General features: G+C 45.9%; 2 protein-coding genes across 3 annotated transcripts; both read right to left on the bottom strand.

Moving 5' to 3' along the window:
- Positions 1 to 634: 634 nt before the first annotated feature.
- lin7b (lin-7 homolog B (C. elegans)) lies at positions 635 to 15881 on the bottom strand. 2 transcript variants are annotated; one of them, XM_085157203.1, is made up of 6 exons: positions 15314 to 15881; positions 8672 to 8790; positions 7904 to 7975; positions 6176 to 6385; positions 4672 to 4858; positions 635 to 1183 (listed from the first exon to the last, which is right to left on the bottom strand). In XM_085157203.1, the coding sequence occupies exons 1-6, from the start codon at positions 15387 to 15389 to the stop codon at positions 1176 to 1178; spliced, it is 672 nt and encodes a 223-aa protein (XP_085013329.1). In that variant the 5' UTR covers positions 15390 to 15881; the 3' UTR covers positions 635 to 1175. The 2 variants fall into 2 exon arrangements, with proteins under 2 accessions (XP_085013329.1, XP_085013330.1); XM_085157204.1 differs by having other exon boundaries at positions 4695 to 4858.
- Positions 15882 to 16026: 145 nt separating this feature from the next.
- On the bottom strand, positions 16027 to 25783 carry snrnp70 (small nuclear ribonucleoprotein 70 (U1)). Its single transcript, XM_085157202.1, has 10 exons — positions 25568 to 25783; positions 25089 to 25242; positions 24938 to 25000; positions 22067 to 22121; positions 21917 to 21981; positions 21748 to 21810; positions 19960 to 20041; positions 17316 to 17417; positions 17059 to 17158; positions 16027 to 16982 (listed from the first exon to the last, which is right to left on the bottom strand). Exons 2-10 carry the CDS (start codon positions 25233 to 25235, stop codon positions 16253 to 16255), a joined length of 1407 nt encoding a protein of 468 aa, XP_085013328.1. The 5' UTR covers positions 25236 to 25242; positions 25568 to 25783; the 3' UTR covers positions 16027 to 16252.
- Positions 25784 to 26237: the final 454 nt, after the last annotated feature.

Genomic DNA, 26237 nt, shown 5'->3' with positions numbered 1-26237 from the left:
TATTGTTACATACTATTTACAAATTAATTTCTCACTTCCATTTCCCGGGATGTAGGGTGGCCACGGATCAGGTATCAGAGCAATTCATCTACCAATCAGATGGTCAGTGGAACAATCTCCAGCTCCTTCTGTGGAAGTATCAACTATCCTTAGACAAGATACTCAAAGCACTGTTGCTCCCAGTGCATCCATCAGAGATAAAAGTACTTAGGTATAGATTTAAAAAACTGTGTGAATGTGTGCGATTGGGTGAATGAGCCTTACAGCAGAATGTGCTTCGAGTGCTCAAACTGAGTAGAAAACACTTCTTAAATACCAGTCCAGTTACCCGCCTATACTAATGTTTCATTCTGAATAAATGTCCCATGTCCTGTCCAAAATATAAACTGGCTTCAGCATGGCTTTCCCATCCTTGAGTTGCCAGGAATTACTGTACCATGAAATCATTAAGGGTAGTAAAGGCAGCGCTGAAGAAATGAGGTTAGCAGGGATGGAAGAAAAGCCGCTGGGAAGAAATGGTCAGGTCTATCAGCATTCCAAGGAACTGGGTCTAGATTATGTAATTATGTGTTTATGGAGGATTGTGAGTGTGAGCACTACGCAGTATAAAAGAATACTAATGCAAGAATATTAATTTACACTGACTTTAATTCATGGGAAATTTGCCAATAAATATATAGAACAAAAAATAAATACAAAAAATGTCAACAATTTTCACAAATTGAACAAGCCATTCACAAATGCCAACACTTAGCCTTCTATCTGGGTCTATCTTGGGAAGTGTTTTTTTCTGCTACTGGGGTCTACTGCAGAATGTGGACTCTAATCAGAAACGCAGTGTACTATAAAACACTTGAGGATGTGCAGTTTAGATTAAGCTACACACTAGAGAGAATATTTGGGCGTAGGTAACAGGATGCTCAGGAAGACATCACTCTGGGAAAAGAAATTTACAGGCACGTTCTGACTACAAGCTAGCTCAGCAGTTTTCATTTGTCTAAGAAAGTGGCACGAGGATCCTAAACTGCGGGTTTCAATGCTTCAGCTCAGGTAACAGCTGTTGGTTGACTACTTCTTTGCTTCCATCCATGGTCTTTCTTCCTGCTGGAGCAGAAGAATCGGGAGGTCTGGATGATAAATCAGATGAAGGCGTTGGGCTGGTTAGCCTCTGGATTCTAGAGATCTGTGGAAGGTGAAATAATGCTTTAATCTACATGGTGATATATGACCACAGCTACACAGTCTATCAGCCAGACCCTATTTGTTATTCAGGTTTATCTAAGCAGCTATGTTGTTGTCACAGGGCAGATCCAGGACATGTTGGAGATATTCTGTCTATGCTGGTTTGAGTATCCCTGGTGTGTGGAGATCGGGAATTCTGGGCATTTCTGCTTAGACTGCTGCCCCTGAAATGGAGGGATGGATCAATTTGTGCCACCTATAGTATCTTCGTCATACACCAACTGCTTACTTGATACATACGTAATTCTTTGACATGTTGCATGAGAAAAATAAGGAAAGAAAAGCATCCAGTAACCGATCCTTTAAGCTCCATTTGTACTTGGTATCTGGACATTCGTGTTTCAGGTGGACAAATCCTATTTGACTATGAACAAGCGCTGGTGACAGTAGGAACAGGAACATTTCCATTTTAACAACAAACATACGCAGAAATGGGCTCAAGGAGGGGTAGCCATCTACTGCCACCAGTTCTCTATCACAGACTATCTCACCACTCCGTTACATTTCCCATATGTACGGGGAATGATCCCCCTTTGCCAGGGCGTGTCGATATTACCTTAAGACTCTCTCAGCTGGACCGCTGCCACAACAACAGTCTGCACTCTTGGTGGCGCTGTCACTTGGTGTTCGCTCGCTCTGTGGTATAGTATCACTTCCTGTTCCTGCTCAAACACAGTGGTGTTTCTGAGTAGCTTATTTGCTTAGCAATTTAATTAACAACTTTTAAATACATTCTTTTTTCAGAGTATAATCTTCACATGCTTCATCCGAAGCACACTTTCTGTGTACTCACTACCTAATTTATAGCCAAAGTATTCACTCACTGTCTCTGTACTGTTTCGCTAGCTTAGCTCGTAGCCGACCCGTTAGCACCATGGCTACTTCACCTGTCCCTTCTGCACTTTCCTGCTCATTGTGTCAGATGTTTAGTTACTCCTCGGCCTCCTTTAGCAGTAATGATATCTGTAACAAATGTAGCATATTTGCAGCTCTGGAGGCCAGGATTACTGATCTGGAGACTCGGCTTTGCACCCTGCTCTCACCCTTAGCTAGCCAGGCCCCTGTAGCTGGTGCAGCCGAAGATAGCGTAGACCCCGCTAGCTGTTCCCCGGCAGACCCCAAGCAGCTGGGGAAAGACGGCTGGGTAACGGTGAGGAGGAAGCGTAGTCCTAAACAGAAGCCCAGGTACACCACCAACCCGTTCATGTGTCTAACCGTTTTCCCCACTCGGTGACACACCCGCTGGGGGTCAAACTCTGGTAATTGGTGATTCTGTTCTCAGACATGTGAAGCTAGAGACACCGGCAACCATAGTCAATTGTCTTCCAGGGGCCAGAGCAGGCGACATTGAAGGAAATTTAAAACTGCTGGCTAAGGGTAAACGTAAATTCAATAAAATCATAATTCACGTCGGCAGTAATGACACCCGGTTACGCCAATCGGAGGTCACTAAAATCAATATTGAATCGGTGTGCAACTTTGCCAAAACAATGTCGGACTCTGTAGTTTTCTCTGGTCCCCTCCCCAATCAGACCAGGAGTGACATGTTTAGCCGCATGTTCTCCTTAAATTGCTGGCTGTCTGAGTGGTGTCCCAGAAACGATGTGGGCTTCATAGATATTGGCAAACCTTCTGGAGGAAACCTGGTCTTGTTAGGAGAGATGGCATCCATCCCACTTTGGATGGAGCAGCTCTCATTTCTAGAAATATCGACAAATTTATTAAACCCCTCAAAACATGACTATCCAGAGTTGGGACCAGGAAGCAGAGTTGCAGTCTTACACGCCTCTCTGCAGCTTCTCTCCTCCTGCTACCCCCCCAAAAACCCATCTCCATAGAGACTGTGTCTGCTTCCAAAAAGACAAAAAAACAAACTAAAAACCAGCAACAAACAACTTAAACAATCACAAAGAAAGAACAATACAGTATCCACATCTGAACCAAAGAGTAAAACAGTGAAATGTGGATTATTAAATATTAGGTCTCTCTCCTCCAAGTCTCTGTTAGTACATGACTTAATAATTGATCAACAAATTGATTTACTCTGCCTTACAGAAACCTGGTTGCAGCAGGATGATTATGTTAGTTTAAATGAATCAACACCACCCGAGTCATTCTAACTACCAGAAATCTCGAAGCACAGGTCGAGGGGGGCGGTGTGGCAGCAATTTTTCACACCAGTCTATTAATTAATGAAAGACCAAGACAGACTTTTAATTCATTTGAAAGCCTGATGCTTAACATTGTCCACCCCAGCTGTGAAACTCAGAAACCAGTCTTACTTGTTATCATCTATCGTCCACCTGGGCCTTACACAGAGTTTCTGTCTGATTTCTCAGACTTTATATCTAATTTAGTTCTGAGCTCAGATAAAATAATTATTGTGGGTGATTTTAACATCCATGTAGATGCTAAAATGACAGCCTCAACATGGCATTTAATCTGTCATGTTGTCATGTTGTCAGCTGTCATGCATAATAAGAGCATGACAGCTCTTATTATGTAAGAGCTGTCATGCTCTTACATAATAATCAAATATGTAAGACTGCGTTCTTCCATTTGTGCAACATCTCTAAAGTTAGAAATATCCTGTCTCAGAGTGACGCTGAAAAACTAGTTTATGCATTTATTACTTCCAGGCTGGACTACTGCAATTCATTATTATCAGGATGTTCAAAAAACTCACTGAAAAGCCTTCAGCTAATCCAAAATGCTGTTCTCTCTACTTTTAAGATTAGGCTTAAAACTTTCCTTTTTGCTAAAGCATATAGTTAGGGCTGGACCAGGTGACCCTGAATCCTCCCTTAGTTATGCTGCAATAGATGTAGGCTGCCGGGGGATTCCCATGATGCATTGAGTTTTTCCTTTCCAGTCACCTTTCTCACTCACTATGTATTAACAGACCTCTCTGCATTGAATCATATCTGTTATTAATCTCTGTCTCTCTTCCACAGCATGTCTTTATCCTGTCTTCCTTCTCTCACCCCAACCAATCACAGCAGATGGCCCCGCCCCTCCCTGAGCCTGGTTCTGCTGGAGGTTTCTTCCTGTTAAAAGGGAGTTTTTCCTTCCCACTGTCACCAAAGTGCTGCTCATAGGGGGTCATATGATTGTTGGGTTTTTCTCTGTATTATTGTCTTCATCTTATTGTGATTTGTCGCTTGTTGTTTAAATTCCACTGAATTAAATTCAATCTCATATGCATCTAATTTTAAACATTTGAGATGTATTTTGTGTTCTGTGAATAAAATCTAAGAGTTTATTAGATGTGCAAATTATCTGTTTTTGTTTACACTGGTGGTGTATTGTGTAAACACAGAAAAACTGTCCACTGTCATTGACAATGGTCAACTGACTAGTTGCCACACTCAGGATAACAGCAGTGTGTATCCAAACATATGATTATATGTATGGGTGCACACCACATACAAACATGCTGACTGCAGACTAACGAGTAGCTGGTGTGCTGCTGTCGTCTCCGGGCGCTCCTTATCTTCTCAAAGCGAGCCTCCATTTCCTCCAGCACCTTCGGGGTGTAGCGGACCACCAACTTGACTGATCCCTGTGCAGCCTTCAGCAGCTCAACAGCCTTTTCATGGTGCTCACCTTCAACACTCTGCATGAAGACCAACACAAAACAAAAGTCTCACATGCTACAAGAAGCCGTTTCTTCCGACTACGTTTACTCTTTCAGCAATAAAGTGAACATTTGATGACCTCCCTCTACCCTTAATGATGTGGTTTGACAGCGATTGGAATAGGTTGTGGGTTTTTCCGAGGGTTGCCCTGGTGAGCTGTGCAGAGATCACCCTCATTAACTTCTGATGCACACCCACTCATTTTGTTCTGGAAGGGGACAGAAGCTGCTCCGTTCAGAAGAGAGAACAAGACTTCTTATCAACCCTTTCCAAGAGCAAAGGACAGTGCTAACCTGTTTCAGCTATGACGATGCACTGACATGCACTTCTACAGTGTTTCTTCATTTCAGAGAGATGGATACATCTCTTGTCACGTATGGCTAGAGTACCTCTCCAACCTCCCAGTGATGTGGGCTGGGCAACCAGTTCCACCTCTCAGGGTGCCAGTAACCTGTTCTTATGGTTACATCTGAGTCACATTAAAGCGACTGATGGAGGATCTTTAACACCTTCACTATCGATGTTGGATAAGGTGAGTGAACGAGGTAGAGATTGTAGGTTAAGAGCAGTCTTTTAGGTTTTCCACTGCATGTAGGAATAATTTAAAGCTGTTGCATGGATCCTCTACATCTTTCTCAGCATGTCAGCATAAGAAACACTGCACCATTCACACCTTTAGGAACTCAGGGGGAACCTCATCCACGCCAGAGGCCCAGCCACCACGGAGGTGTTCAACGACCTCAGTGATGGACGAGTCGTCTCTCCCGTCCCCAGCCAGGAGACGCATCAGTGGGCTTAAGGAGGTCCTCAGAGTATCGAGTCTGTCGTCCCATTGTCCCAGTGGGAACAACAGTGAGATCTGAAGGGACCTGACAGGAGGAATGGCCCCCGAACCCCACCCAACACACTTTGCACCTGACCCCTACAACACCTTATCCAGGCCAACAGGTAGGCTACATGAATCAATTAGTATCAAACAGTATCAATTATTGATATCAATTATAATATACTGATACTGTATATTCATGTAGATGTTCTGCTGAACATACATAAAGTACAAAATCTGATAATAAATGTGACTGTTGATGCGCCGGACCTAAAAACAAAGTGTAAATGTGCCATATATGTGTTTATGTTTGAATTTACAAATTATACAGACAATGGTTTTAAACGGGGGCTTGAAACTGGATAAATACTTGTAGTTAACATTTTTACAATAATGCCAGGATTCAGTGACTGCTTCTGGTCTGTGTGCACCTCAGCAGGTTGTAAGTGGGCTTCTGTGATCCTCTTACCACACCATTGACGGAAAGTAGCTGGTCTCCTCTCTTCAGCCCACCTTGGCGGTCAGCCACTCCTCCAGGAATAACTCTTGAGATATAGATGGGAGAGTTTTGCTCTTTTCCACCCATGATGTTAAAGCCCAGTCCCTCTTCTGTCTTGGGCAGTTCTACCACCCTTGGGTGGGCGTGCCCCTCACTGGCTGCAAAGGCTGCCACTGTGGCCTAATCAGAGAGGAAACCACATGATGAGCAAAACAACAAGTTCGATTTCACATCACATCTGCAGATCCTCCATTTGTTACACAAAACAGAGGATCTGACAGCACACAGGTGGGAGGACAAACATATGCTGCATTCAAAGGATGCAATACAAAACAAGCTATTTTCCACAGTGGTAGTGTTAAACGTGGGCCTGTTTATAGACAATCTGAGTAACTGATAAAGTCCACAGCATGTCTTCATCCTGTCTTCCTTCTCCCACCCCAACCAATCACAGCAGATGGCCCCGCCCCTCCCTGAGCCTGGTTCTGCTGGAGGTTTCTTCCTGTTAAAAGGGAGTTTTTCCTTCCCACTGTCACCAAAGTGCTTGCTCATAGGGGGTCATATGATTGTTGGGTTTTTCTCTGTATCTATTATTGTAGGGTCTACTGTACAATATAAAGCACCTTGAGGTGACTGTTGTGATTTAGCTCTATGGACATAAAACTAAATAGAACTGAATTACATAATTTTAATAAAAATGCATAAATAGATCAAATATATTAGAATAAATAATGAAAAACAAACAACACAAAAAGGAGCCTATAGAGAGCACAGCTCGTGGTAGAAATGCAAACATGTTTCTAACAATAGTAAATTCTGATTGCAAAAGCTGCCAGAAAAGAGGAAAAACCCAGACAGAGAGAGTCAGGACATAAAACATGAAGCTCAGCATTTCAAACTGCTGAAAGGAGATGTCGGGAAGAGCACACTGTGTGCTAACCAGTCGAGCATTCGTCCTCACATGGCACCATGACAGGCTTTTAGAGGTCAAAGGCTTAAGGAGACAAAGACCACCGTCAGAGGCAAACTCTGGAAGGATGTCAGGTGGTATTCTGCAACTTCATGTATTAAACGCTGCATTCATCTGCAGCATTTCAAGATTCCCTTCAACTATGCTCTACTGTTTCAGTGGGAGATGTACGATCACTACATCTTCACTTGTTTTGACCACACTCTGCCACTCTGGTGCAAACCTTTCATTTACAAGGAAAGTGGCTGTGGCTCAGGTGCAGCAGATCAGCCACTGACTGGAAGGTTGCTGGTTCCATCCTTGGCTCCTCCAGTCTGCATGCCAAGTATCCTTGGGCAAGATACTAACCCCCAGCTGCTCTCCGATGCGTCCATCAGAGTGTGAATGTAGATTAGTTTGCACTTCAGTATAGAAGGGAGTGCTTGTGTGATTGGGTGAATGAGGCATGTTGCATAGCTTTGAGTAGAAAAGCGCTCTATAAGAATCCGTCCATCTATGACAGAGGTCACCATATTCAGCACTGCAGGAGTGCTACACTGTTAATCCCATTTAACTGTATTACTTTTGTTAAAACACATTTATCAGTTTAACAAGTGCATACGTCACTGTTCTCAGTGTCTCAGTGGCATTAGCAGAGTGTCGTAGTCTAAGAACTATAACACTGCTGTGGTTTGCAATCACAAACAGCCCAAACCTCTAAAATAAAGCTGCTTTGTCAGTTGTAATACCTTGGCTGTGGCCTGGGCTCGCACCTCTGGTCCTCCAACAATGTCCAGAGTGTCATAGAGCTGCTCATAAACCTGAGGACAACAAAGCAGAGCAAAGGTGGCTCAGACTGGAGTGTAATGGTGCTATAGCATCACACAGTGCAGCAGATACACAGACAATGGCTAACACTGCAAACATCCATGATAAATTCTATTATCAGCTAAATATAAGAAACTGCACCACGTGCTTTCAGTCAGTCTTTGATAACAGCTTCAAGGCTCACACTCATTTACTGGTATCTTCTTTACTATTTAGTTATTCATTAAGTCATTAGTTGTTACAGTCATTAGTTATCTAACTTAACTTTTTAAATGCAAGTGTTGCCATGAAAGCTAGCGTGGTGGCTGGTTGCTCGTTCAGCATCAGATTTTAGTAAATGGCCTTAAAGTGTAGTTTTCACTGATTGGAGGCTAAATATGTGGCTGCAGCTCAGGAGGCAGAGCAGGTCTACTAATCTCTACTGAAGGCTGTATGGCCAGTGTGCTGAGGCCCAGGTGAGAGTCCAATCCACGGTCCTTCCATCTCCACTGCGCCACCATTCAATAAAGACAAAAATGTCCAAAAAGAAAGGAAACAAGTGCACATGTTCTCAGATGAGTCATTTAAAAAAACTCTGAGATGATTAAATGAAAACAGACTGTTGTGTGAGGACGTGACGATGCTCACTTTATGCACCGCACATTAGGAAAAAGATTATTAAAACATTATAAAGGGCCGTGGCACTTTACCTCTCTAATGGCAGCACAGAATTTGCTCTGCAGGACTCTCTGCAGGGCCTGCAGTTTGGGAGGAGGCAGCTCACCAGTCCGCTGCAGCCGGTCCAGCAGCTCGATCACCCTGCATACATCTAACCCACAACACACACAAGCCAGGATTAACAACAGCAACACAACACTGTCTGTGGACATTACAGACCCTCCCACAGTCACAATATGCATTTCCATGAGGTGAGTGGGAACATTTCTCCAAGTGGTGAAGACGGCCGCATGAAGGCATCTACTGCCTGCATCTACTGCCTGCATCTACTGCCTTTCCATCCATCCCCAAAGATCCTCAGTTGGATTTAGATCAGGGGAACACGCTGGATGGTCCAACAGGGTGATGTTATTGTCCTAGAAGAAGTCTCTTGTCCTGCAGCGTTGTGTACTGTCGCGTTGTCCTGTTGATAAACCCAGTGGTTACCACACAGACGAGGGCCCTCAGTCATGAGGGACGCTCTCTGCAACATCTGGGCACAGCCAGCAGCTGCCCCTGCACCTCCTGAAGCTCCACTGAAGGAAAAAGCACCCCAGGCCATGATGGCGGGAGACTACCTGACAGGAAAGGACAATGAATCCACATTCGGCCTTTTAAAGGCCATGATCCCACCAAGAGGTAGGGTCATGGCTAAACTGGAAACCTGGACCCTCCTGGGGTGATTACCAACACGATGTTAACCCTCTGAAGGTCTACTGGAAAATGTGAATATGGAGCATTTTGGACTCTTTCTAGTCCCTGTCAGGACTCTTGCTGCAGCATTTTGGATTAGCTGAAGGCTTTTCAGGGAGTTTTTAGGACTTCCTGATAATAATGAATTACAGTCGTCCAGCCTGGAAGTAATAAATGCATGAACTAGTTTTTCAGCGTCACTCTGAGATTACTTATTTACTTATTACTTTTTAAAAACATGATACCTAACCTGAATACGTAATAAAGCGACAGACCTTTCAGCCCAACTCTATTTTTCTGCATAATCATCATATCAAATTGAATCAAATGGAAAAGTCTCTTTTTAAAATTGTTTTATTAGTTTTAATCTTTTAACTTTATGCACATTGCATCAAGCAAAAGTTTAATTATCTGTTAGTCTTTCACATGAAGAAATGTACCATTTAAACCTATGTTCTGCATATTCCAGCATATGAAATAATATTATGTTTTGAGTTTACACTCTTTCAAATAGATGCAAGTAAAACTCAGCAAATAAATAAATAAAATCAAAGATTCAGCAGCTCTTAAATCTATTGTCACCTGTTTAGCAGGAGTGGGACGGATCCCTTAGTAATCCTTTACTTTACTCATCACTTGAAAAACGTAATCGGATTACAGTAACGTGTCACTGCCCATCTCTGCTCAGCATAACATGGAAGCGCCTGTCAGCAAACATAGTGGCTGAGATGAACAGACAGAAGGCTCAGTACATGAGCAGGGCACAGAGAGGAATCGGCAGGAATACCAGAGGCACAACGCATCAACCAATGGCAGACGGAGCAGTTTCCAGAGCCCTGCGAGCTTGAGGGTCCTGCACAGCATCTCTGTTGTTCCTAGGACTGCGCTCTTCTGGACAGAGATCCAGAACCTCTCTGCACTGAATCATATCTGTTATTAACCTCTGTCTCTCTTCCACAGCATGTCTTTATCCCGTCTTCCTTCTCTCACCCCAACCAATCACAGCAGATGGCCCCGCCCCTCCCTGAGCCTGGTTCTGCTGGAGGTTTCTTCCTGTTTTCTTCCTGTTGAAAGGGAGTTTAAAGGGGTGAGATATCATCACCCCACCCGAGATTGGGTACTTCGCCCCAAGTGCGATGGAAGAAGGATTGTTGAGTACACTGATCCTGAAAAATAGGATCATGGTAAAGCTTGAAACCTGGATCTTCCGTAGCTGGTTAACCAAGACTACATGAAGTACCCTCAGAAGATCTACTAGACGATGTGAACAGGGTCCAGTAACATCACGGTGACAGATATCCAAGACAGGGTCTCCAGTGTAAAGTATTGGACAGCACCAGAAGCTGACATGGATCACGCCTGCTGTCTGAAGAAGCTGACTGCACTCCATGAGCGTCTGGCAGCACAGATGAACCAGAGAGACATCTGGGATGGCTAACCATAGGCCAGACAGTCCTGATCCTCAAGGACCCCCAGGAGGGACCGGTCCCCTCCAACTACCGACCAATAACCTGCCTCAGCACCACGTGGAAGCTCCTGTCAGGCGTCATAGTGGCTAAGATGAACAGCAGCTACTGGTAGATCGAGCAGTTAGCGGAGACTGCAAGACCAGTCTGACCAACCTGTGCACTGCCTGGATTGATTACAAAGAGACCTATGACTCGATGCCCCACAGCTGGACCCTGGAATGCCTAGAAGAGCCTTCATCAGGAACTCAACGGGAATGTGACAGACAACATCAGAGGCCAACTTCAAGCCAACTGCACAAGTTACCATCAAGTGCAGGACCTACCAAGATGCTCTGTCCCTGCTGCTGTTCTGCATAGGCCTGAACCCCCTCAGCGAGATCATTGGCAAGACTGGCTACGGATACCAGCTTCTGAATGGAGCAGCTGTCAGCCTCTACATGGATGACATCAAGCTGTATGCCAAGAGTGAACAAGACATCGATTCACTGATCCACACCACCAGGATATACAGCAAAGACATCGGGATGTCGTTCGGACTTGAGAAGTGTAGGAAAGGTAGTGTTGGGATTAAATAATTTGCAGTGCCTCAATAATGCTATGCTTTTTATTAATAAGTGTTATAAAGTTATATAGTGTAGTATTAAGTGGACACAGCCCTGAAAAATAAAGGCATGAGACCATGTGTTCTTGGGGAGTAGAAAGCTGCAGAAAAAGTAGATAAGAGGGGAGCATCTGGAAAGTTACTGAGACACTGTTGTTTAGACTAGAATCAGACAGCTTCTGTAATAAAACGGTTAGGGGCGCACCACCATTTGGAGATAAGTGGCAACGTGTCATGCAGGACGCATCTCCCTTCTAGAAGTAATGTGAAAGAGAAATAAAGTGTTAAATGGTCTGAGTCTGTTTTGTCTTCCATCGGCTGTCTCTGAGGAATCAAAAGAACTCAGAACTGTGGGGATCAAACTACCAGAAGGCAGCATTGCTGTACGAAAGGCCCCGTAGTTACGGTTATCGTTGTTCAGTTGTTAGTTTCACCGGTAGTTTTTTAGAGTGGCCAGTGGAGGTCACCCCACTGCTTTGTATGAGAGAGACAATGGGCAGGCACCTGAGCTTTTCTGCTCCAGGTTACGGGCAGAGAATCGGTCATTCCTTGAGAAGTGTGCGTTAATGAGCAAAGTAAGCTTGTGATGTGTGAGTATAAGTGATGATAAGATATGTTTGGGACTGTGTCTGAGGTTAGTGGGGGAATGACTGTGCTTCTGCCTGTGCAGCTAGTGAGCGTGATCAGGTACCCTGCTGGGGTAATAGGCTGGCCAAAGGAGGAGATAGAAGCCACTGACATCAAGACCAGGAAGCACCTGACCATGCATGGAGGGTTTCACCCCAAGTCCAGCACCCCGAGGCTGTACACTAAGCGGAAGGAAGGAGGCCGGGGACTGGTGAGTGTCAGCACCACAGTCCAGGATGAGACAAAAAACATCCACAAAGACATCAGTAAGATGGCCCCAGCTGACAGCGTGCTCAGTGAATACCTCACGCAGCAGAAACCCAAGAATGAGGAGGAAGAGGAGGAACCATCATGGAAGGACAGGCCCCTGCACGGTATGTACCACCGGCAGATAGAGGAGGTGGCTGATATCCAGAAATCCTACCAGTGGCTGGACAAAGCTGGACTGAAAGACAGCACAGAGGCACTAATCATGGCAGCACAAGAACAAGCTCTGAGTACAAGATCCATAGAGGCTGGGGTCTATCACACCAGGCAAGACCCCAGGTGCAGGCTGTGTAAAGATGCCCCAGAGACAATCCAGCACATAACAGCAGGGTGCAAGATGCTAGCACAAAATGGTGGTGGCTAACCAACCGGACATAGTGGTGGTAGACAAACAGAAGAAGAGTCCGTAGTGATCGATGTAGCGGTTCCGAATGACAGCAACATCAGGAAGAAGGAACACGAGAAGCTGGAGAAATACCAAGGGCTCAGAGAAGAGCTCAAGAGGATGTGGAGGGTGAAGGTATCGGTGGTCCCCGTGGTAATCGGAGCACTAGGTGCAGTGACTCCCAAACTAGACGAGTGGCTCCAGCAGATCCCGGGAACAACATCGGAGATCTCTGTCCAGAAGAGCGCAGTCCTGGGAACAGCTAAGATACTGCGCAGGACCCTCAAGCTCCCAGGCCTCTGGTAGAGGACCCGAGCTTGAAGGATAAACCGCCCGCAGGGGCGAGCAGGGATTAAAGAAAAAAAATTGCTGGAGCCACTCACCTAGTGCTCCGATGAGGGGTTTATGTATATGTACATATGTATATATATATATATATATATATATATATATATATATATATATATATACATATGTACATATATGGTTTTAATAGTAGGGTGATCATTGGCAGTATTCATAGAAGTAGTTCTGAAAGAAATCATAAATTCTTTGACCATTCTTATAGATAAGGGGGAAAGAGGTCTGCAAAATGTGTTCATGTTACCTCCTCTCTTTCACTAACGAGGCCCTCACCCTGTCAGCGCCAGAATAATAACCACTCAGATAATATTGTAAATATAAAATAAAATAAAAAGACTAACACGAGGAGCCTGTAGTCTATAGTGCTCCTCTCGGCAAAGCAAATATTTTTGACACAACCAAGTAGTCAGACGATGATTGTACTTCTTAAAACTATTGGACAGGTCAGGTATAAAAAAACAAAACGTTTAGTAGCTTCACTGCACTGCGTTTGCACACGGGACTGAAGAAGATAACAGAGGAATTATACCTTTAATTAAATATTAATTAAAGATACAATCCAAGCACCCTTTTCACACCTTGACTCATGTAATGAAGCACATGATAGTGGGTCACCCACTGGGATAAATACCTGGGACTGTCCACCTAAGCTTCTCAGTTGAGACGTCTTCAAGAAACTTAAAGAAGTCCAGTTACATTTTTCCCCAAGCTCCTCAGACTACCATGACCTGGATGACTGAGAACCGACACAGATATGATGTTAACCTGCTTTAATGATTCCAAAACCAATTTTGATGAGTATTTGGAATATCTGTCCTGCTGGAACATCCAGTTTAGCGCATACAGCTCTTCACCTGAGGTTAAGTTGAAGACGTTACTCCATCCTCTTTGTGTGGAGATACCTGTAGCACTTGCAGCAAAACATCCCCAGAGCATGTCGTCACCACCATGATCCACAGCATATGTGTATGCAGGTATATGTAGCACAGACTGTATCCCACACACTTTTGATGCTTCATCCTTGGCTGTTTGATCAGTTTTACCAGTGTAAACCTGCTGTATTATATTGGAAACATGGGCTAATTTATTCTGAATTATTCTCTGACACTACAACAGGTCATCCCACTAATGAGGGTTGCTTTTGAAGGTGGTGTTGTAATTAAAGAGTTTAAAAAACTGAATGTGTCTGCGAGCAGCGTTCACAGTAACTCAGAGGTGGGCGTGGCACCGGGGACCGAGCCCCCCTAAAGGTTACGTCCTAGTCACCCCTGCTGCGCACATCATCAAAACTGTGTCGTGGTTAAATTATTAACTTGTTTCGTTGGGGTTAGGGTCTGTGTGCATTAACAGACGTCGAACACGATCCTCCTCACCGACTGGATCATGCAGTACGCTGACGGATACTCAGCATTTTAGGCCCAACCAAGCTCTACACATGCAGGCTCCATACCGCTAAAGACGCAGTAGATGGTGCCGTAAAACCCAAAGAAGCCGACCTGTAGGCGGGGCTCAGGGACGTGTACATCGGTACCTTTGCATGCATTAGACAAGCCAACGCTCATCGTTTCGCCTTTGTTGTGGAATCAGACTGCTCCAGGTGCAAGCACGTCTCCCACACACACACCACACTGCATCTGCTAGCTACGTTACCTCTCTCCAGGGTTAGGGTTAGCTACCCTGCTAGCTACGTTACCTCTCCAGGCTGAGGGTTAGCTACCCTGCTAGCTACGTTACCTCTCCAGGGTTAGGGTTAGCTACCCTGCTAGCTACGTTACCTCTCCAGGGTTAGGGTTAGCTACCCTGCTAGCTACGTTACCTCTCCAGGGTTAGGGTTAGCTACCCTGCTAGCTACGTTACCTCTCCAGGGTTAGGGTTAGCTACCCTGCTAGCTACGTTACCTCTCCAGGGTTAGGGTTAGCTACCCTGCTAGCTACGTTACCTCTCCAGGGTTAGGGTTAGCTACCCTGCTAGCTACGTTACCTCTCTCCAGGATTAGGGTTAGCTACCCTGCTAGCTACTTTACCTCTCCAGGGTTAGGGTTAGCTACCCTGCTAGCTACGTTACCTCTCCAGGGTTAGGGTTAGCTACCCTGCTAGCTACGTTACCTCTCTCCAGGATTAGGGTTAGCTACCCTGCTAGCTACTTTACCTCTCCAGGGTTAGGGTTAGCTACCCTGCTAGCTACGTCACCTCTCCAGGGTTAGGGTTAGCTACCCTGCTAGCTACGTTACCTCTCTCCAGGCACAGCGGTTCTGTCATGGCCGCCATGTCTGCTTCTTTAGCCGGGTGGTAGTACGAGGACATCATCGCGGACTCGGTGCACACTGATCCAATAAACACCTCGTATGGCCGATAAATGTTGTTCACAGCAGTGCGTGGCCCATCGTTGCCCACGGCCTGCTCAGCATCGTGAGTGGAGCTCGGAGACTACAACCTGACGCAGCAGCTCTCCTCCAGCTGCGGCTTCAGTGCGCGAAGGAGCGATGTCATCTACGCAGGACTCATGTGCTCCACGCACAGACACGGAGGACATCCCTCACACACTTTCAGTATCTGCGTTTTTAACATTTATCACCCAGCTGAAAGGCTAATAGAGCACTGCTACGTGTGCTCTGGACATCCTGTAACTGGCCTCCGTTTGTCAGGGTGACAGGTTTGGTAAGAACTGATCTGAGACTACGAAATAAACAGAAAACATTTGGCACAGACTCGTAGACAAAGGATGCAAAGTGAATGGTGAGAAACTTTCTGGCTTTAAGTCACATCTTTATTAAAATGTCCTTGCAAATATTACCAACAGCAGGAGAGATCAATAAAAAGGAATAAACAGATAGCTCATAACTGCCACAACACTACAGCTCCAATCTGACAGGATGCTCATTGGGACACATTTACCAAAGTCAGTGGCTCCTACATCTGGAAATTAAAACGGCTACACCATCGACCCATTTCAAAACAAAGTTTATTTGTGTTTGTTTGTTTGGGGGGGGGGACTACAACCAAAACCATCGCTACAGTAAAATGAGAGTGTGATGTAGTGGCACACTAGTGGGGTCATGTTGAGAGCGTACCATGACACCAGGTTACAGAAACAGACAGGAAGGCTCTGACATCACAAAGGTCAAAGAACACAGACGATGAGTACGAGACGCTCCGACAGGCGCTTCATTTCAGTACTCGTCTCCTGCAGCCTCCATCTTGTAGCCGTTTTCACTGGAAACGTAGCCATCAGCTGACGGCGCAGACTGCTGGCCCGCCATCATCCCATCCTGGCTGTATTCCTCCATCTGTGGCGGCACTCCTCCATCATCCTCGTTTACCATGTCGTCTTGAGGGCCCATGTCATCTCGCAGGGAGCTGTGGCGCTCCTCTCGCCGCTCTCCCCTGTCCCTCTCTCCACGCTCCCGTTTGTGCTCCCTGTCTCTGTCCCGCTCTCCCCTGCGTCTGTCTCTATCCCGGTGGCTACGCCTTCTGTCCCTGTCCCTGTCTCTGTCTCTACGCTCCTCTAAGCCCTCGCTCGCTTCTCCCTCGTGTTCCTCCAGCATGCGCTCTCCGACCTCGGGGGCAGCTTCTCCTTGGCCGACCTCCTCCCCTCCTTCTGGGCCCTTGACCCTGTCCCTGTCCCTTTTACGATCTCTGCTCCTGCTCCTCCTCTTCCGGTCTCGACTCCTCTCCCTGCTCCTGCTGTCTCCTCCCGATGCCGCCCCACGCTCCCTTTCGCGATCTCGACGCCGGTTAGTACCACTGTTGTCGTCTGCTGCTCCGATCTGTCGGTCCCTTTCTCGCTCCCGGGAACGGGTGTGGCGACGGCGTTCGCGAGATCGGGACCGGCGACGCTCTCTGTCCTTGTCCCTGTCCCGTTCACGGCTGCGTTCCCTCCGGTCTCCACGGTCACGGTCACTGTGAGCAGCACAGTTGCAATATTATTTACAGCAGTATTTTTACGTCAAACTACAAATGTAGAACGAAGACCCACCCCCCAAGAGGACGGTCGTCATAGCGTGACGCGTCATCTCGACCAGAGTGCTTGATGTTGACATCAGCGCCGCCTCGCCTGGTGCCACCCAGTCCACCTCCTACACAAAGAAACCACAAACATTTCTAACATGTTCATGAGACGTCTGCTTTCTTAGGTGAATGTTGACAGCGCCACCTTGTGGAAACAGAGGCGCTGCACCTTACAGTCCCACAGTGGAGGGACGCCTAACGGCGAACTTAGACAGCAGTGCTCACCTAGCCTGCGAGGACGCCACCCTTTGACAGTACGTCCTCTTTCCACGTCCACCAGGACCCTTCTGCCATCAATCTTCTTCCCGTCAGCATGCTTATAGGCGGCTGGAGAAGAGTAACGGGAAGAGGGAAGATAAAAGGTGAGGAAAGGGAGCGAGGGAATATGGCTAAGGAAACAAACAGTGCATTATTATACTGACCAGGAGCAGGCGAAGCCGACATGGCTGCTCTCTGGGCAAAAGTCGAAGGATAATGGGAGCAGACTTCCTTCCACCCGAAGAGTGATTGTTACATTACACCATTTCTTTTACTTACTCAGGGTCCTACACCAGCTCCACCACAGAGCTGCTGTTTTAAGCTGTGGCATGTTTGGATTCACTGCTGCTAAACCTTTGTGTCACCCGCTGACACGTCTACAATGAGTTTGTTTTCTAGAAGATTTAAATGCATCGAGCTACAAACTGTTGGTAAAAAGCTGCAGCAGCTTCTGTTATTACACAAAGCTGCTTTCATTTACAGGTTTGCTGAGAGCAACATACAGTAGGAACATCAGGACCTGGCAAACTGTCCACTCGTATACCACAACATGGTATGACCCAGGTTGAAGAACGTGCCACGATCCAGCTAAGCTACTTGATGTGTGGACCCAAGGCTAAAACGTTAGCATCCATGAGAGGGGCCTTACCAAAACCCACCAGACAACATCATTTCACTGATAAGAGTTCAGAAAGGCTCAGGCCAAGCTTTAAGGCCTCACTAAAGTACCTCCACACCACGACAGTGTCACAGCACATCTACTTACCATACCCCGAACCCATTTCCCTCTTCAAGAAGGGTTTTACCACCAGTCCTACTGACATGGACCACGTGGGGAAAAGGAAAGGAAATGTGGAAAAATATAAACAAAAACCCAAAACAAACAAAACTGGGCTTCTTTGCAGGACTGGCTTTATCACAACTCCAACCTACTGAGAAAGAAATGTTCCTAACACTGGCATGCCATGGATGTGTAGGCTGAGATGCATTCAGATGTTATAAACTGGAGTTGTAGAAACTAGCAGCTGGAAACTTTGGTCACTTCCTGTTGTATTGACTATCTGCCTGGATACGCAGTGAAAATCATTAAAGCTAAGTGAGAGCGAGGCTGAGAACCACAACGGTTTGTTTGTGGCTGCAACTACGCAAAGGGGCTGATCACATGACCCCGGCACGCCTGGTTGAGGGAAGAAAACCCAAACTGGGGGGGCTCATACACGACACTCGGAAACTTCAAGTGAATCATGTTAAAGCTGTTTTGCAGCCCCCCCACACTAACTTATCCATTTTGTTGGTGACCCGTCCTGGAACACTTTGACCTGACAGCACAGGAACCTCGTGATTAACGTGTGGAGCTTCACTCTTCACTGTGGTGAACAACAAGATTATCGGAGTAAATAAATGATGAGATTTAAGCTTTTTGGTGACAGTCTGCAGTTCGTAAGGCTGCCAACTTAAGCATTGCAGCAATTTAGTGCTGTGCAATGAGAAAGACTGCAAACGCCACGTCACAACAAACTCCAGCTAATGCGAATGGCAGCCATTTAATAATGCGTGTGGCGCTGTCAGGCTCAGCTACCAGTCTGCCTTCATTAACCTGAGGTGACATTTAGGACAGGCGGTCGGGTGCGTTCAATGGTAAAAGTCTAAATAAAAGCTCTGTAGGGTCTGCAAGAAGACGCTTTACCCATTGAACCCTATCCCTATGTAGGAGATGGAGGGTGGAAAAAAATCTTACCCATCATACAAACCCATTATACCAACCATATACTGAGCTGTGGTAGTAGGGTGTAGATGTATCATAACCATCATCATCTGCCAGCCAGCTCTGGCCAATAGCCATCACAGATTGGCGGCTGCAGTGGCAATGAGAACAACATACAGTTAATACACTGTTTACCCCACATTCCCCATCAGTTCATCCCCTGCTCCAACTACACAACTGTGATTCAGCAACTCTGGTCTTGAAGAGCTGATTGCACCAACATCCCAGAATGGCGTCATTGTGTTCGATGACACCATTCGACTAAAGAGACAGTATTTACTGTGGCATCGCCGCCAGCTTAACGTATCTCGCTAGTGTGGAAAGGCTGAATTAATCTCACCATGACCAGGGTTGAAGACCACCGATAGATTGTAAAACGTGGGCTTTGACACACGTCTGGTAAAAAACCCATTCAATGCTTGGTGACCAGTCTGACTATGTGCTTACCATTATAGTCCAACCGGGAGAGCTGCTCTTCCACAAAGCTACAAGGCCTAACAGTTAAAAAGACAATGTGCCTTTGACAGGCAAAGATGTTCAGGCTCACAAATGAAACAGTTGACCCTGCCCCCACACAAGATGCAAAAAAGAAAACAAGAACGCCGTCCTTAGACCAGACTGATGACACGCATCTCTCTCACACACGCACACACACCTCACATGCACGCACACACATGCGCACACACACGCACACACACTGTAGAGCTCCAGCACTAACCAGCAGCTGGGCTCAGCAGCAGTCACTACAGAGAAAGCTGCTGTTACAGAGCTGCAGAGGAGAAGCGCCCTGCACAGTATTTGGTCTTTAAGAAACAAAACTATGTTTGGGTTCATGTTGGTACTCACAGTGCATGTCTCTCTCATGCTCATATTCAATGAATGCATAGCCCCGAGGCTTCCCCGTCCTCTTGTTGTAGACTATGTAAATCTGGAAAAACAGAAGAAAAGAATATATCACCATATATATCATTACCACACATGCTTCAAATTATACGGCGATATGGATTTTAGGCCATATCGTGCAGCCCTGGGCAACAGTAACTCAAATCACGAGTTGTTACAACCAAAGTAAGCAGAAGAGCATCCTGAGTGTGCATGCACTGACAGCATGCAGCAGAAAGCAACACGCCCACCCAGGACCAGGACACGCCCCTCTCCTGATGGCTGCTTCCAGCAGGATAACACACCGTGTGATAAAGTGGATCAGTTTCTTGAACATGACAATCAGTTCATTGTGGATAAATGAGCTCTGGGTCACAGATCTGAATCCAACAGAGTGCTACTGAAACATGGTGGAGCTGCAGTTTAGCATCATGGATGTGCAGCTTGCAAATGAACAAAGGCGATACGGACAACAGTTCCTGAGGAATCCATGTTTTTCTCTTCAGGTGAACACGGAGTCCAGCCTGTTACCATCAAGGTGTAGCTTAAGCGGCTGGTGAGTTTACACCTGAGCGACCTGCCCAGGACGTGCACATGCGTTAGTCTGTCTTCATAACAGAAATAAGTACTGAACACATCGTCGATCTTTGATGTTCTGAAGGTGCTGCTGACATCAAAGTCAGTAACAAGGCGTGCTACACACACGCCAACACATCGAACCACAGCTGTCCAGATGTGTAGTAATGAGGAATGAGAGAAAGCTGGCAGCTGCTGTGTGCACAAACCAGTCTGACGCTCCTCAGGTTCTGGACCTCCACACACGGACTGGTATTAGGCATCCAAACAGCCAGTACCACCAGTACCAGCTTGGCTCAACTGGACTTTGATCATTTCCATGACGATCGAGTACCAGCTAATGTGCGTGGGGTTGTTATAGCAACACGTGGTTTCACGTATGCGACACAGGAGCGCGTGGAGGGAACAGCATACCCCCTGCTCTGTGTGGGCTCGCTGTCAGACTCGGGGACCACGGTGTCGTTGTCAAGACAACAGAGGTTTGGGTTTGAATGAGCTCCTGATTCAATGACGATGAGCTCAGTTTGGCTCTTCTGTGACCAGTTTATGGTGATTCCTTCCACTTCTCCACTACGGCCCAACACTGCTGCAGAGTTTAGATGTTTCTGTAACCAGTGCCACCAGTTTGGTCATGACAGAGCTCACTGGTTCTCCTCATAATGAGACGTTACTCGTGTGACGACAGCTTTGTACAGGATGGGATTGAACGAGCTGCCGTGACTCGGCCTTCAACACTTCATTTATGGACCGCCATGATTTCAATAGATGAGCTGTTTTCTGGAGAAAATCTCACGTCGGAGCAGCTTTAGAAAGACACGGACTCCAATTGGACACGTGTCCAGTACACGAGCCCGACAGTCAATACAATTATTACAGCAGGTGGAAAGTATTCCAATAATCAAGAGTAACATTTCTCCTCCTGAGATCTGCAACTGTTTTAAAGGCTAACCTTGATATCTTTGTTGCATGACCCTGATACCGTTAGACTGCAGAACAGGCTTAGCTGGATCTGGATGGATCGTGGCTCAAATATCCTCTGTTCGATTCACCATTGCTGCACTGCTACATTTGATAGTTAAGGGGCAACACAAAAGTGTGCCGATGCCAGTTGTGTACCGTACACGATAAATAAGACATTAAGCACAACGTTACTCAGACGGGACCGTGGAAACGTACCCGTTTGATGGGGCCGTACACTTCAAATTCTCGGCGAAGCTTGGACTCAGTGGTGTCATAATTCTGTAGAAAGAAGATATTTAGAGTTCACAGTTCATACAGGTAACACCCCCACCCAAAACCCCCACTCCCAACACACTTGGGCAGGCAGCTGTATGAATATACTAACCACTCGTGCCACGAACAGAGTCTTGAAGGCGTCGCCCTGTGCGTTGGGGTCATTATGAGGATCCCCTGATAGCAGAACAGAAAAGCAACATTAGGCCAAATCTCCACATCGTGCAGTGTCTGCAGAGCGTGTGCCGTGTCAGGAACTTACAAAGCTTCAGCTCTGTCTCTACCACTGCTTGCCTCCTTTCAATCTTCTCTCGTCTCTACAAAAACAAAAGATTCACAGAAACGGTTAGTGCTCAGCTTTCTTAACGATCGTTGTCGTGTTCTCAGAAAACCTGACACACAGACTTCAGAGCTTCATCTAGTCTCTTTCAGCATTGGATTAAGTTCATTTCCACCTCTAAATTCTTCACAAAACACCCCATAAAGTTAAGATGCATCCCGTTTCCACTGATCACCTGTCAGATGTTATGTCTACAGCCTGACTGGAGCCCCAGCTGTGGTAAATAAAGCAAACTGGACATTATTTGGAAGACCATTATAGACCTTTCTCTATAAAAAGGTCCCACAGCTGACAGTCCACGTCAGAAACACACCCAAGCTGTGAAGTCCAAGGAGTTGTCCTCAGAGGCTGATTGTAGGTGAAGGAGGCTACAGAAAAGTGTGTGCAGTATTTAAGGTCCCAAAGAGCCCCGCGGCCTCCATCGTCTATACATGGAAGACGTCTGCAGCCACCAGCACTCTTCCAGCTGCCTGGCTGATCTGTGCAGTTGTAGTTGAGGGTCTTAATCAGGGAGAACCTGATTCTGAAAGAACCATTTCAGCTCCCACGGTGCTCAAACCCTGTGCTGTCCAGCAGTGTGGAGAGAAACTGGCCTCAAAACGGTTACAAATGATCCACAAGCATGAAGGAACAACACGAATGTGTGCAGTGATTTGTGTGTAACCTGCTTCGATCCACACAAATGGATTTCCATGTGGAAACATGGAACTCCTTTTTTTTTTTTCACCTCTTCTCATCACACTCAAACACAAACAAGTTGTCCCTCTTTAAATCACATACAGGACATGATATTTCTAAAATTAGAAATATCCTGTCTCAGAGTGACGCTGAAAAACTAGTTCATGCATTTATTACTTCCAGGCTGGACGACTGTAATTCATTATTATCAGGAAGTCCTAAAAACTCCCTGAAAAGCCTTCAGCTAATCCAAAATGCTGCAGCAAGAGTACTGACAGGGACTAGAAAGAGAGAGCATATTTCTCCTGTTTTGGCTTCCTGTTAAATCCAGAATTGAATTCAAAATCCTGCTCCTCACATACAAGGTCTTAAATAATCAGGCCCCATCTTATCTTAATGACCTTGTAGTACCATATCACCCTATTAGATCACTTCGCTCTCGCTCTGCAGGCCTACTTGTTGTTCCTAGAGTATTTAAAAGTAGAATGGGAGGGAGAGCCTTCAGTTTTCAGGCCCCTCTTCTGTGGAACCAGCTTCCAGTTTGGATTCGGGAGACAGACACTATCTCTACTTTTAAGATTAGGCTTAAAACTTTCCTTTTTGCTAAAGCATATAGTTAGGGCTGGACCAGGTGACCCTGAATCCTCCCTTAGTTATGCTGCAATAGATGTAGGCTGCCGGGGGATTCCCATGATGCATTGAGTTTTTCCTTTCCAGTCACCTTTCTCACTCACTATGTATTAACAGACCTCTCTGTATTGAATCGTATCTGTTATTAATCTCTGTCTCTCTTCCACAGCATGTCTTTATTCTGTCTTCCTTCTCTCACCCCAACCGGTCGCAGCAGATGGCCCCGCCCCTCCCTGAGCCTGGTTCTGCCGGAGGTTTCTTCCTGTTAAAAGGGAGTTTTTCCTTCCCACCGTCGCCAAAGTGCTGCTCATAGGGGGTCATATGATTGTTGGGTTTTTCTCTGTATCTATGAAGCGCCTTGAGGCGACTTTTGTTGTGATTTGGCGCTATATAAATAAAATTGAATTGAATTGAAATGCAGAGCATTGATCATTTCCCCTTAATAATAAAACCTTCATATAGAAACGCGCACTCTTTTTGTCTGATGATCTGAAACATCTCAGTGTTACACCGGGACATGAACACAGCTGTGGATCTGTGCAGAGCTAGCAGCGTGAAGCTCGTGCATGCAACGTGACATGTGCGTATCGGGCGACTCATGCACACATATTCAAAGTTTTGTACGTAAGCAGACGCAGTTTCAGACATCTGCATGAACAGAAAGCTTATTCAGAGAAAACTAGTGAAGCTAAACTTCTTATGTGGTGTAAATGATTGGTTTCAGGTTCGGTTAAAAGCTTTTATAAGTAGTTTTACATGTGCTCACACTGCTTTGCATGTGTGTGTGTGGACTGAAGCGTGCGAGTCCTCACACACACACATTTGTAACCTTTTGAGCCAAGTTTCTCAGCTTCTCTTCAGCTCGATTCTGCTGCCGGTGCTGTGGACGACGCCACGTTCACTCAAAGGTCCTGGACAGGCTGCTTCTTGATCCGTCCTCGCTCTTCAGTTTGCTGACCTGCCTCTTGTCAGGCGGATGCTGCTGCTGCTACATTTTTCGTTTAAAAACAAAAAACTATCCAACCACATCTGCTGCTAAGTGAGAAGCTGCTCAGGCCTCGGTGCGTACTCTGGGAGCACCCTCTCTGATTTTGTGGTTAACTGGAGCAGCACGGGGTCAGTCAGATGTGAAATATGCCACCTGCAGACGTTCTCTGGCAGCAGTTGGCTGGAAGCGTGATTGGCCAGAATCGGGAGGCGTCGATGAGGGACAGGAAGTGAACAAACTGCTCTCCAGCACAGCTCCCTCACACTGACTCCTCCTGTTCTCTATAAAGCTGTATGATGTACAGATCACTCAGTGACAGGTCTCCGGTCATATCTCTGTGTGGCTGTTTTTCTTGGACTTACAGTGTACTGAATATTTCTGATGTAATCTGGACTTTCTTACACAGTGCCAGTCTTACTGTCTGTCTGCAAAGCTTTCAGTCAAACCTTCCTCGCTGTGTCATTCTGGGCTGCAGGAGGAGCAGGTTGAACACTCACCTTTCTCTCCAGCCGCTCTTCACGGGTCTCTGCTCTTGTCGGAGGCGGTGCATCTCTCGGGTCCTGGTCAGAGAAAGGAGATATTTAACAGGACTAACGTGGGACGGAAGAAGAAGGGCTAACCAAAGCGTACAGCAGATTTTACATTCACCTCGAAATGTCTGATGAACGGGGCGATCCCACTGTACGGCTGATTGTGGTGCTTTTCGTGGGGTAACTTCACCAGCTGAGGTAGGAAAGGTATCGGGTCCCGTGGAGCAAAGAGGGCCAGGAGGTTGGGTGGTAGGAACTGCGTCATTTTTCACCTATTGCAACAACAAGGGGATCACTTCATTGACACTTATATGCTGGTGAATCCGGGCACTGAAGCACGCGACAGCCCCAAGAGCGGAAGTTCTCGGTACATGCTAACTGTTGTCCCGATTACGACGACACTCCTACAACCATAAGGCTAGCACGCGTTTCATTTTCACCCAACATCCTCCTTAACTTACAAACAGCACGGCAACGATATCTGAAATGTACGCGCTAACAGCTTTAAGTCCCATCGACTTGCTTAGCGCTTAATTGAGCCTTTCCAATTAGCCACCAAGCTCACTATGCTAACATGCAGCGTCCGCGGAGTCTTACCTTCTCTCCTCCAGTGTTTAGCAAATTTCAGATCATGTAGCAGAAGAAGAAGCGAGATCAGGTAGATCAGGTCCTTTGTGACGAACTTACTTCGACTGAAGGAGATAATATACGTGGATCTATTAGTAATAAGAATCTGATCTTCAGGGTACCCACAGCGTGCAGCGGCGACAAATAGCTAACTGTTCAGAGTTCGCAAATAAAATGGCGGGATGCCGCAAAATAACGACAATTGTCGTAAAACGAATCGTTCAGCCAAGCTGATCGTAAAAATGAGAATTAAGCGTTGAGTCGACATTATGATATTGTTTGGAGTGTTTATGAAGGAAAACAAAGTCAATTATGGTGTTAATGTTTTATCTTGTGTAAGCAATATATACATAAATAAACCAAACCAACCCTACTTCACTGGAAAAACGACTTAAACTTGTTGGTTAAATCTTTGACTTTAGTTTAAAAAACTGCATTTTTGTTTACTTTTTGGAAGATTTTGATTTAGTGAGTTAATACTCTGTTAACCTTTATGACTCCGTCTTTATATCTTTATTTTCTTTGTACAAAGTTTGCTAATTGGTAAGAAGTTTATATTTTCTGAATGAATAATTCAGAAAACAACTAAGCTGTAGTGCCTCTTCACTTCACTGTGCAATACCTTTTGTGCAATACTTTT

This window comes from Neolamprologus multifasciatus, chromosome 4, assembly GCF_963576455.1.
Source record: "Neolamprologus multifasciatus chromosome 4, fNeoMul1.2, whole genome shotgun sequence".
Taxonomy (NCBI): Eukaryota; Metazoa; Chordata; class Actinopteri; order Cichliformes; family Cichlidae; genus Neolamprologus; species Neolamprologus multifasciatus.
This window is presented reverse-complemented; position numbering and strand designations above follow the sequence as displayed.

Bases quoted from the DNA above. Each gene is read 5' to 3' on its own strand.
- lin7b (XM_085157203.1), bottom strand. From the start codon at position 15,389: ATGATGTCCTCGTACTACCACCCGGCTAAAGAAGCAGACATGGCGGCC. The intron at 8,791-15,313 runs GTAACGTAGCTA...GTTGTGGGTTAG, and splicing joins ACCGCTGTGCCTGGAGAGAG to ATGTATGCAGGGTGATCGAG. The intron at 6,386-7,903 runs GTATTACAACTG...CTCTCTGATTAG, and splicing joins GAGCCCAGGCCACAGCCAAG to GCCACAGTGGCAGCCTTTGC.
- snrnp70 (XM_085157202.1), bottom strand. From the start codon at position 25,235: ATGACGCAGTTCCTACCACCCAACCTCCTGGCCCTCTTTGCTCCACGG. The intron at 20,042-21,747 runs GTACGTTTCCAC...CTGTTTTTCCAG, and splicing joins TGTACGGCCCCATCAAACGG to ATTTACATAGTCTACAACAA. The intron at 17,418-19,959 runs GTGAGTACCAAC...ACTCTTCTCCAG, and splicing joins GCATGAGAGAGACATGCACT to CCGCCTATAAGCATGCTGAC.